General features: G+C 41.2%; 1 protein-coding gene across 4 annotated transcripts in view; it reads right to left on the bottom strand.

Annotated features, from left to right (window-relative positions):
• The window catches only part of LOC149799817 (uncharacterized), a 70234-nt gene that overhangs the window by 27838 nt on the left and 29226 nt on the right, over nt 1–13170 (bottom strand). For 2 of the 4 annotated variants that reach the window (XM_089959233.1, XM_089959234.1), the window contains exon 2: nt 11971–12065. Coding sequence is in view for 1 of the 4 variants with exons in the window: in XM_089959229.1 (XP_089815355.1) it covers nt 9821–9839 (19 nt within the window). In the remaining 3 variants the exon portion in view is untranslated. Of the gene's footprint in view, nt 1–9820; nt 11621–11970; nt 12122–13170 lie in introns of those variants that run through there. The other 2 variants (XM_089959229.1, XM_089959231.1) reach the window with 2 other exon arrangements.

Here is a 13170-nt window from a genome sequence, read left to right as displayed (position 1 = left end):
TCTTGGGTCCAAGCCTCAAAATCCCATTCTTTCCAGGCACGGACATCTGTCCAATGGGGATGTAAGTCACAAGCTACACACACATCGTCATACACGTCTTGGGTAGCTAAAAGTTGACGAATCTTTTTTTCCTGTTGAGGTCGAGAAGTATCCAGATGAAAACGCAAGGCTTTGAGCAAAAGGAGTTTTTCGTGACCATTTAAGGCCATTGAGGTGGTAAGTACTGATCGTAAAGAGTCCACAAAGAATCGGCTGATAAACGAAATCCCAGAAAACAAGTCACTAAGACACACACCACTTGTCGACCCAAATTGAATGGATACAGTTCTTGTAATAATCGATGGTAATGATCCACGGTTTGAATATGGTCAATGAGTTCCTTCCACGGAATCTGTTCAATCACTTGTGACATAAGCCGTGACATGGATTCCTGTTTTTGTACTCTCTTTTTTTCGGAAGCAATACACGTACATTCTACCCAGACATCTTCGTTCTCCAGTAGGAAATCTAGAATACTGTAACCTACAGTTCAAACTTCGATTAGAAATTTTCTCTTCCACTAAGTAGATTCCATGTAACATATGTTGGTAATCCTTTAACTCGTCTTCCTCAATGCGTTGCTCTAGGTGAATCTCGAAGTAACCAAAATGTTGAACATTTCGTTCATTCACTAACTCACTAACAAGGTCTGACCACTGAAACAATTTCTGACGAATCAGTCCTCTTATACCATTCAGGTACCAGTGGTTAAAGATCTGGTGACGTGACGGATGCAATTGTTCTTTACGTTTGACTTGTATTTTCACCAGCTCTCGGTAAATCCTTTCTCTCAACTCCTCAGGGAAGCCCAAAATGTTCTCTTGTAAAGTATCCATAAGTATATACACTGTTTTTGGAATCCTTGGGTGGTGGCCAATAGCCTCGTTTACCTTTGTGCCTAATGTAATATGCACTCATAATCAGTCGTCTTGTAGTTTGGAACAGAGCATAATTTAAAAACGGTTCAATAACTTTGCGTTTGCGTTTCACTTGTATTTTGATCAGTTCTCGGTAAATGCGTTCTCTCAACTCCACAGGCAAAGCACGAATGTTCTCTAGCAAAGTATCCATGAATAGGTCATACTGAATCCTCTTTGGTCTGACACAAGAAATGTACTCTTTGCACAAACATGGTTTTACTTCAGTGTCGAATTTAAATCGTTTAGTCACTAATTTACACATTACAAGTCGTTCAGAAGTTTCCTCTTTCACTAAGTTGACATTGTGTTGAAGATGTTGGTAATTCGTTAACTCTTCCTCTGGAATTCGATGCAGTAAGTTTACAATGATGTAGATAGAATCGTCCATAACAAACCAATCCTTTTTAAAACTAGGGGATCGTTGATCAATGTCTGTCCAATGGAACACTTTCAATTGAATCAGTCCTTGTATAGCCTTCAGGTACCAGTGGTTCAAACACCGGTGACGTAACGGATGCAATTGTTCTTTACGTTTCACTTGTATTTTGACCAGCTCTCGGTAAATGCGTTCTCTCAACTCCACAGGCAAAGCACGAATGTTCTCTTGTAAAGTATCCATGAACAGATTAAGGTAAGTTACTTCAATGTCTCGGTCCCACTAAGGGTAAGTAATGACAATTCGGTGACCATCGAGCATGTTCTACGTAGGCCGAATCTTGCGGTTCCCAGTGGTGAAGTTACACACCGCAACTGAAGCACTTGACTTTATCTCCTTCGCCCAAGTAGAAAAATCCGGCTCTGGCTAATTCTTCGGGGGTCGGTCCTCCCAGATACTTAGGCCATTTTCCTTTGAACGATTGAAGACGATTTTCAAAGTCGCAGTATTCCGACAAACGCACAGGAAATAAATATTCGTCTTTCACAGGTTCGTTTCGATGAGGGTTGGGTGACATGAACAGGAGTTTGCTCAGGGCTGGATGACATCCGTAGGGGGGTAGACGTGAAGGTGAACATTCCCCTTTAAAACGAAACCCAGTAAAATGTCCAAGAGGACGAGTGGCATCACTTTCGCATCCCTCAGGTTTGACACGCACATCATCACTTTCCATGATAGGGGTAGTGACACTAAAGTTCCCATGATGCTTTACGGCATCGCTAAGGTCACAACGTACAGCATCGTACCCATCGCAAGGCTCACAATCGCATTCCACTTCAGAAGCCTCACAGTTGAATTGTGCCTTTCTAAACAACTTGTTTCGTGTTTCTCTGAAAGTATTCATCATGTTCGCTCGGTCTTGGTAGTCCCAATGAACTATCGACCTTGCCTAGGGTTCCTTTTTATATACAGACCAATACCGACGTGTCCATACGGTAAGGTGAAATGATTGGGAAGTCGAACTCGCTTCTGGTACACGATTTGATAGACTTTTTCCAAGGGCCGACTGACGATGTGGTGAGTGGGTAAACGTACAATCTTGTTCGGTTGATAGGTGGTCACTTTAAAGTGTTCATCCTCTCCCGATTGCAAGGGTTCTTTCAATACCCCAAAGTTGACCACACGACTGGTACGATAATTCAGAGTCAGTCCTTTCACTTTGCACGTCGTGCACTTCTCCTTGTTTGTCCCGGTATTCGTAGCCGTAATTTTTGGGACCGCCACTGACGAAACTTAGAATCCTGTCGTCGGGATGCTCGTCTGTCCAGGCTCCTAAACGGTCTCCTTCGATGTCAGGGTGCTGTTGACTCGGGTGATGGATGTAAATGCAACTGTCCGTGTCAAAGTACAGTACTCGTTCCCCTAACAGTTCTAAAGCTTCGTACAATTTTAAGCGAGCATGGGCTGTCACGTAAGCCGCAATGATGACATTTCCAAAAGGGTCGTCTTGTACAAAGTCCAGATCTTCTTCGTAATTGACCAAGATCAAATCCTCACGAACGACGTCCACGTGTTTCATGTATTTGGTTTTGTCGTGAATCATCTGGAAGTAGCGGGAAGGTTCTGTCAAATACTCCATCTTAGGTAAACACGGTCGTTGTGCCATTTTACCCCACAAGCAATTTAACATCACTTTGGCAAACGATCGCCTGCCTTCGTTTTTCTCGATGTGGTCTAAAGAGATGCCTTCTTGTTCATAGTATTTCTCTTTGAATTGTATTTGGTCTTCGGGAGTGTGACACCAGGAAGGATAGCCGCTGGCTTCTTGTTTCAGTTTCAAAAAGGCATCCACGTAGTCGGTGAAAATGCCTTTCTGACTGGGATCACCCTTGTGGTGTTGTTGTGTCTTGGGAAAGTGGCAAATGTCGTACACTTCTAACAGTTGGTATCCCATGTCCACAGCTTTGAACAATTCTACGCTGACCCAGGTTCCCGTCAAGGCACGTTCTTCCTGGGTGTGCTGACAAAGCTGATCTTGGTTGCACGTTTCGGCACAAGTACGGCACAATGGAAACATCAGTTTGCCTTGACAATGGTGAGGTAAGACGGGATGGTATAGGTTCGTGGGAGGCAAAACTTTACACTTGATCAAGCCTTCGTATTGTCGAATGTTTTTCAGGTCGATGTGTTCCGTTAACAATTGCGGGTGCCCTACAGGAAACCGACAATATTTGCACACGTAGGGATACAGCGAACACACGTCCAAGTATTTGATTTCTTCTCCTTTCTCTTCGTCGGCTTGGTACAGCAAACAGGTGGCATTGGTCCTTCCTCCGTACAAACTATCCCTCGGGTTCAGCGGGTCCAAGAACTGGTAACTTTCCACGAGGCGTTTAAACTCGGGATCGGTTTTCAAACGGTGATCGTACTCGTGTTCCCACATTTCCACCACTTGGTATCCTTCCTGTTCCAACTTTAGGCGCCGCTGACAAGTGTCCTGGTACACGTCTTCCATGGTTCGTTGTAAAAACTGATTTTTAGTGCTACGATCAGGGTAACAGACGGGACATCCGTGAAATAAGGAACCGTTAAACTCGTACATGATCTTTGGGTTTTCTAAGTCCCAGCCATCTACCAAATACGTTCCGATGGTCTTTTCACCCCCTCCGTTGCGGGCATGCTGAATCCATTTTTCTTCCTTGTCGCACAAGTAATGTAACCAACGTAGGGCTTTGACCGAGTATTGACGTTTGACAAAGTTTTTCGTTTGAGGGCTGATGACAGCCACGGTGTTTTTAGGCATGAATCGTTGTCGATACACTAAGGAACACGCTTTGGCAATGGTGCAAGCTTCTTTCAAAGGATCGACCCCTCCGTGTTCCATGAACAGTTCTCGAAATTTTCCACAGCAACGCCGTAAAATGTCCACGTCGGAACGACAATACTTTAGCATTTCTTCCTGAAAGTCGAAAGGGTCCGAGGCGTGAGCCTGGTACCAAGCGTAGAAAGCTTCTCGTTGTTCGGTACGCATGTTGTCGGGGTCGTAATAGTGAGCCTCAGGTAAATGGGGTAGAAAGACGTGTTGATTGGCTTCAGTATTGAAAAAGTGTGGAAAGTACCCTTTAGCCATTTCTGTCATTCCAAACGTTTTAGGCATTCGACTCAAAGGCATGGCCAAGTAACTCATCGAATCTTTAAACTGTACTTGTCGCAGCTGCATGAAAATGATTTTGGCTCCGTTCAAAGTCACTTTAGGACGCTCGGTGCCTTGTTCCGTATAGTATTTCAAAAGAAACTGTCCATCGTATCCGGAGAAATTGTGAGCCATCACTGTGGCATGACGATGACAATCTCCGTAACGTTCTATGTCCTCTTGGCTCCACGTCTTGTCGACGGGGTCTAAGACCCATTGGGCAAAATCGGCTAACGTGTTCGGTCCCCGAAAGATTTTTCACGTCCTCCAGGAATCTTGCTGCAGTGAGGGCAATGACTGAAAATAGGTTCTTGAATGCACTTCTCGCACGCTCGATGAGCCACGCAGAAATTAGGAATGTGAATGCCGGTCTCTTGCATGCATTCGAAATCGAAAAAGATGAAATTGCCTTTCTTCTTGCGACCGTCCTATTTCTCTGGTGGGGGTTGGTATTTTTGCACGTAGCATTGGTGTTCCAAGTCCACGATGTGGTGACAAATGTGACATTTTTTCTTTCCTCGACATACGTGTGCCTTGGCATTATTGGTAAGTATGCCTTGTCCACACGTAGGGCACAATCTCAGGAGTTGACAAGCACATTTCTTCTGTGAACCTTGCGTCTTCAAATGCTGTTGTTAACAGGTAGGGCTGACAAACGTGCGCAGACAAGTTGAACAAGGCACTGGTCCTTCGCTCAGACAGGGTGGAGAGGCCAAACATCCTGGGCATTTCGATCCACAATGTTTGTGTTGCTCTCGATTATTATAACCACGGTCACATTTCTCACAATAATAAACATATCCCAGGAATCCGGTGATGGTGGTAATGGTATCGAAATGGTCATCGTGATAATAAACATGAATGTATTTTCCGTCCTTAAAATCTTGGCCTCGAAACAACAGAGGCCCACGCATTTCTTGAGGGTGCACTTTCAAGGTGTAGCGAGGAGCTAGGACATCTTGCAATTTTTGCATCTCAGGAATGCCACAGGGTGTGTTTTTGGACAGTCCGGCTTGTTGTAACAGGAGTTCTGCTTCGTTTCGTTGTTTGTCTCGGTCGGATTGTTGAATAGTTCTCCAGGTTCTTTTCCATTCTACCGTGTCGTTCTTGTTGGCATAGGTTCGTCCCACCACGATGGCACGGGCTAAACACATCTGGTCATGAGGGTTGTGAATTCGGACGAGACTTGTTTTGGTGTTGCGAAGGTCGTCCACCAATAACATCTTTTTGCGTCCAGTCCCTTGAGGAGGAGAGACGTGGGTCATGTCCAGTGTGGCTTTTCTATCGGTGATGTCAAACTGGTCATTAGATTGACTTTGGAAGCGGTCAATTCTGCAGGGGTGTTAAACTCGATCCAAACAGGGGATTTCAAACCGTCGTGTTGTATGGAAAGTCTCAAGAGATCGTCTTCTTTGGGTTGACATTGTCGCTTGAGTGCAGTGAGCAGAGAATCCCACACCCCAGTGATAAACACTTCTGCTTTCTCTAACGGCACTTCAGCCTTGAAATCTTTAAACTTCACCGTGTATTTGTAAGCCGTGGTTCTAAATTTTCTAGAGGAGCACTTTTCCGTCTCTCGAATGGAATAGTATTTTTCAGGGTTGACTAAGGGTGGCGAACTTGGTTTAGAGGGTTCGGATTCTGGTTCACTCATGTCCTCTTCAAAATCACTGGCATGAATTTGTGCCAAGATTTCAGCCCTGGTACGAGGCGATAGATCACGTTTCTGCCTCTTACTTTCTTCTTCTTTCTTCTCGAATGAATAGGATCGTTTCATCTTGAGTGCAAAACGTCAAATGACTCAAGTTTAAACACCATAGACTAATTTATAGTCATGGCAAACCAGCGTATATAAAAAGGGTGTGTGTCTTGTCCTTTCACTATTCATTTCACTCTCAAGCTGAGCACAACGATGGAAGAGACTAGCCAAATTGAACGTTTCGTCAGAGCTTTGCGAGGGGTCATTAGAAAATTCTCTTCAGACCAGCCCACGGACTACTCTCCTTCCTTTCGAGATAAAAGTCAAGATACTTGCTATATCTGTCAGAAAAAAGGGCATTGGTCTTCAGAGTGTCCAGACCGTCAAAAAAGAAAAAAAGGGCTAAAAAAAGACAGAAGTCAAGATACCTGTTATTATTGTCATGAAAAAGGACATTGGTCTCCAGATTGCCCAAAAAAGAAACAAGAGGAGTCAGAAGAAAAGAGGAATTCTTCAGAAGAAGAGAGGGATTCTTCAGAGGAAGAGAGGGATTCTTCAGAGGAAGAAGAGGAAGAAAGAAGACAATTCTATTTACAAGAGGCAAAGAAACAGGAGAAGAAAAAAAGAAGGGAAGAAAATGAGGAGAAAGAAGAGGAAAAGACGGTGAAGAAATTCAAAAAACAGAGAGACTAAACAAGGAGAAAGAAGAAGTAAATGAACTTTATATTAAAGTGTTCTGTTGTGAATTGGATTGTAACAATGGATAAAAGAATAAATTAATTATATAAGGTAAGTGTCTTTGAGTTATGATTTTAAAAATAAGAACGTACACTCACGCACTCATACAAAAGCACGTACTATAGGGGTAAAATGTTTTTTTTTTTTGAGTTATAGGCAATTGAAAGTGTATCTCTTTTCGAGAGACGTGGGTGGCCCTGAAAAGGGCCTTTTTTTTTGGTGTAGGGATGAGTTGAAGCAATCAACTTTAACTGCCTTAAGCCTTTGCCACGGCCGAGGTCTACTTCTGGACTGCGTAATGTTGATGATTGGGTTGAAATCACTAAGGGTGGTACGGTAGGCTTAGTCACAGGGTTAACGTGTTTAGCTCGGGAAGGTCGTATTCTCTTCGGTCGTAATAAAGAAGTCTGATACATTTGTTTCAGACTTCTTAACTCCGCTAAAATGTCCAACAGTACCGTGACCGTTTGATTTTCACCCTCTTGTTTCTTTGCTGCTACTTCTTCTTGCTGTTGTTGCTGTTGTTTTTTTTTCTTGCCTCTTCTTCTTGCTGCTGTAGGAGAAAAGCTTTTTCCGCTTCCTTTTGTCGTTGTATAAATTTCTCCAATTCTTCTTTCTGTCTCTGTCTAAAATTCTCCACTTGCGGTAATGAAGAAGGTAACGAAGGTTCCGGAACAAATTCTTGCGAGGTAAGAAAATCCACAAAATCCCAATTCACCTCTTCTGAAAGTAAATCCGGGTTCCTTTGGGCAGTCTCCCCTGCTGGTGCACCCCAATGGATCGTTTTCTGAGTTTCCGTCATGTTGAATCACTGTCGCATAGATTGACTGTACACAAGCGCTAGCGAATCTATATAGACCACGTGACGTCACAGACTGCTCTCTTCGGATTGGATGCGAGCTGACTGAATTTTGTAACGCGTGTTCGGATTGGTGAATGAACTCAATCCGTTTCAATCCTTCCTCTACCTATAAATAAACGCAGTTCACTGCATTGATTCACCTGTTCTCGTCGCTTCAAGATGTGGACCACAGTCGAATCATCCACCCTTGTGTCTTCCATGATGTTTAGGACGGACATGCTCATGTATGTCCGGTCCAAGTGGACCGTTGTCGACAAGTCAGACACCAGTCTGTGGATACGAAGAGTGTACGTAGAAAGACAAGGTTGCCTCAAGAGGACACTGATTTATGGCCCTCGAGTAAGACGCAGCTTGAGTACAAGAAGATGCCGCAGATGCCCTTTATGTTAATGGATACATTAACATAAACCCAAAGGCCCTTTTCAGGGCCACCCATATTTCTCGAAAAGAGAATGACTTTCAATTGCCTACCCCTTTTTTAAAAATTTTTTTTTTATTTTTAAAAAAATAAATAAAATCCCATATTCAATTTCCCTTGACGCTAGACAGTCCCACGATTTTTCTCCATATTCAATTCCTCTTGACGCTAGAGTGGCCCAGGGTTTTTTCTCCATGTTAAATTCCCCTTGACGCTAGAGTGACCCGGGGGGGGGGTCTGTAATGCTAATTCCCATTGACGCTAGGGTGACCCACTTCACTACTTATGATTGCATGCAACTTTAAGTAAAGTTTAAGTTTGTTATAATTGTTAAAGCTGGAGACAGTTTTTTGGCTGTGTTCGAACATTTTAGAGGTTATGTGTCGGAAACCGTTCTTTCATTAACACCACTGCGAATATAAAGTTAAATTTAAAAAATAAAAAATTGCACTAAAATATAATTGTGATAGACGAAGAATGTATGTATCTGTACATGTGTGAGTGTATGTGTGTTTGTGTGTGTGTATGTGTGAGTGTGTGTGTGTGTGTGTGTGAGAGAGAGAGAGAGAGAGAGAGAGAGAGAGAGAGAGAAAGGATGGTGTCAAGCACTAAATATTTCCGGAGAAGAACTGCAACGCTTAGTTGGATGTGTCACTATGTTATATATTCTATATATATTATCCCTGTGCTGTTGGTGATAATATAAATGACAACAATTCTTATATACTCGAACTCCTGGAATTTCCCCTTACAATCTAATTTCGTTGGGTTAACCTAATGAGATATTTGTGTTTAATTTGTGATAAAATGTGTCTGCGTGTGTGTGCATGTCTGTGTGTGTGTGTGTGTGTGTGTGTGTGTCTGTGTGTGTGTGTGAGAGAGAGAGAGAGAGAGAGAGAGAGAGAGAGAAGTAATCGTTTAGATAGTTCTTTCATCTGTTTGACTGACTTGCAAAGAAAAATAAATGGATCAAATTGACACGATCAAACGATTTCAAAAATTAGTTTTGGAGCAGGTATTTTGTGGTTACTGTTAACAGCTTTTAATAGCTGAGGTAGGTGCTTAAGAGTAAAACAAGTGGAATGTATGTATGTATTGATGTTTTGCAGGTGATAATTACAAAATAGTCGGGGCCCCGAGTGGCCGAGTGGTCTAAAGCGCTCTTCGTTACGGATAACTGCCATCTCACCTCTGTCTGCGGCGGTTCGAGTCTAAGATTCAGCCAATGTGGGCATGTGAGAAAGCTTGCCAGTAGCTTCTCGTGGGTCGGTGGTTCTTTCCGGGGTTTTCCGGGTTCTTCCTCCACCATTAATACTGGCCGCCATGTATAGCCTATCGTGCTGAAAAATGGCGTTAAACCCCACAACAACAACAACAACAACAAAATAGTCACATGATATACGATAAAATAATGGAAACAATGTTGCTATATTTTAAGCTTTCGGTATCATTCTGTACAAAAAGATATACACCAGGTCTGAAAAGTACGGTTAGGATCTTTAAAATTCACATTTAAGGAAACGATCACTTATGGAAAACCATATTTCATATTCGTAATTATTAGATTTTACAAACCGATCCAACTGGTGCTCATGTCTCAAGTAGATGTCAAATCGTTGTGGAATCGTGTTCAGTCGTTTGTGTCTATTATTCAATTATTATAACTGACAGAACTCCAGTTTCGTGTACTTGTCAGCTCTGTGTGTGACGAATATCCTCAGCTTAAATGACTTCATACATAAAACTACTAGTTTGTTATCATTTAGTTTACGGAGTTATGATCCTATAATCGGCACAGAACACGAGCAGCTTTTGCTTACGACCAACACAAATATTTTGTATGGTTTCAGACTTATTCACTGTAAACATTTATTAGACCAGTATTCTTTCAATACTTGCATCATGATATTCCAACTCAAAATCACAACTCCTAAAGCAGCTACTTACATTTAACACAAATTCGCCATATTGTACTGTATTGGGGTTAACACACGGAATAATTCCAAATTCGGTATTTCATCCCGTCTGCCTAAGGACCTGACCAAACGTCACTTTTGCGCAGAGGTAGGATCATGATATGTTGACCCCAGGTCACACATGACTTCATGAAGTCAAAATTACTGGTTTCACAAACAATATTATTGGTCCAAGCCAGGTATGTCAGCTGAGAATGTATACAACTTAACCGTGTAATACACGAGCCAGACATTTCTAGTGTGTTTTAATTCTGACCACACTATAAATATTGTTTATGCATACATAAAAGAAGACCATGTTTACAATGTTCTACGTTAGGAACATCTATATGGAATTACATGATAACCGAATGCATACATGCACATACAACAAGAGTAATATTTGGGATTATGACAGTTTGGACGCATCTCGTTCTTTATAATCCACAAGATACATAATTTAACTCAGCTAGTCCACTCAGACTTTAAACTGAAACAAACATTGTTAAATCTGTTAGCATTATGTTATCTGAAATTTATCTGATGTAATGGAAATTTTGGAAAACATTTCCTTATGATCAAACGAAGCACACACCACTGTTCCTAATGATCAATCACGGCAAACACAATTATTCCTAATGATCGAATGAATCAAACACCACTATTTCTAATGACCGAACAAAGCAAACACATCTATTCCTAACGACCGAACGAAGCAAACACCACTATTCCTAATGACTGAACGAAGCAAACCACTGTTTCTAATGATCGAACGATGCAAACACCACTTTCTACCAAATAAAGATAATATGAAGAAAATTACAAGGTAACAAGCACTGTGATTATACTGAACTCTATATAGGTTTCCGTACTGAAAGCCACAGACGGAAAACGTGGCATTAGTGAGCTCCTACATCCGGCTTTACAGCCTCCCCAGTAAACAGGCCGTCAAATGGAGTACAGTCGTCACGAACTTAATCATACACCATTGTTAATACTATACGAGGCAACATGACCTAGATACAACATGACTGCAACTTTGTACACACATTTCTTTTACTGTTTTGCTTTAGTCTTTGGCAAGTTTACATATATTGACCATTATAACACTGGATATGTCTTTCGTCTACGAGAGTAATGAACGTCAAGTGTCTCACATCAGTCGACCTATTTTAAGTCGACTTTTTTAATGTCTCCCATTTGATTCTTGCCATTCAAGGTTGGATAGTACGATCTTCATTTACCCTTTGTTTCACTGTCTTTGCAGAAATAAGTCGCCAAATGTTTTCAGACACATCTAATGATGGCTTCCTTGGAACATTTTATCTCAGGTGCAAACTGCTCTTTGAAGTGTCGACGTTGGATAACTTGAGAACATTTTTACACAAAAACTTAAAGAGGACAGCAGCGCCGTCGCGACCTGAAAAGTGGCATATGCTTTGTTACATGTACTGACACACACATACACCCACCCAGAGAGAGAGAGAGAGAGAGAAAACACATAATACATATATTTAGCACTAATCGCTTGCATCCTTGAAATTTTATTCTTGAAGGCCTAAATTTGTAAAATCTCACAATTAACACTGTTAAGCGCAATAAACTAGCAAAACAATTACTTAAAACATATACATCTTGCGATTTAATTTTAGGGTAAGAACAGTGTAAGAAACACATTTCAACAGGCTGTGACTGTCATTTGAACTGAAAAGAGCATACCGTTACCTATGAAATTAGTATTTAAATAAAGTCTAAATTACAGCCTCTTACCTTTGACTCATTGTGGAAATAACATTTTCTCTTGTAATTTCATAACTCATACAAATAGTGACGTTCCTTGTTTACTTCAAGCAGACCGAAAGGTTCTGGAATAAACAAATCACCAGTATCTAGTTCATGTTTAATCATCGGCAGACAGTTCTGTAAATGTTTGTTTTACTTGGATCTTAGGTTACGAAAGAAGGCATGCTAAAGCAAACTGATAGTGAAATGGTGACCTAGGTCTACTGAAAACCCCACCACCCCTATGCATTGATTTCTGAAGGAATATTACAGAAACGCCTATCATTTTTTAAAAGTCCATTTACTAAGAAATTCTCCAAAGGTAAAGAACAGTTTACAAATATATGCCTTTGAAAAGCAGAGCTGGTACGATAACTGTTAACTTATTAACATTTTAGAAGGTGAAAGGGTGTCGAAATTTCGTTGAAAAACAGACTTCAATGGCAATTCGAACGAGGTCGACCAGGTTGAATCATCTGTGTAGGAGGAAATGTCATTGTTTATCTCATATTTTCCGGGAAGTACTTGGTTCAGAAGAAGGTGACCAAGTAAAATTTCTGAGCTGAAAGGCAAACTTGATTGGATCACATGAGCAGTAAAAAAGGGCAAATATGGTCGACTAAGCGATAATGCTTTCCATGGTCTTGCTTGCTTGAGCTGATTACGAGTCACAGTTGTCAGGTTCTATTTTTGCACATATCATAGGGTTATCCACAGGGGACACCTCCGGATTGTTTGTACTATTGCTAACTTAATAAGAAAACCTGGTGAGCTAAAACAAAAATAAATAAATAAAATAAATAAATACTTTTGCCCTGAAAACGCTACATTTCATATTTGTATACTATTCAGTTCGACATCACATATACCATTTGATTCCATGTTTCTTGAACAAAAGACAAAAGGCGGGTGACAAAATAAAAGATATTTGTTTTTCACATGGAAGAGTCACATGATGCATTGGTGTTAAATTTAGAATAAGAGCTGAATCATAGCCGGAAGTTTATTTCTCCAGGTATCGTTGGTGTATGTCTAATGATTTACTCCCCTGTTCCTACACACCCCTCAAGAAGGCAAAAAAAAAAAAAAAATGCACATATACAAAAATAATAACAGCTAGCTATCAGCATTACATCTTGAATGTTCACGGGTATATGTACGTAAGTAGTAAATGGGGGCACTTTACCG

Source organism: Sinohyriopsis cumingii, chromosome 5 (genome assembly GCF_028554795.1).
Source record: "Sinohyriopsis cumingii isolate HCF-2022 chromosome 5, ASM2855479v2, whole genome shotgun sequence".
Lineage (NCBI taxonomy): Eukaryota > Metazoa > Mollusca > Bivalvia > Unionida > Unionidae > Sinohyriopsis > Sinohyriopsis cumingii.
This window is presented reverse-complemented; position numbering and strand designations above follow the sequence as displayed.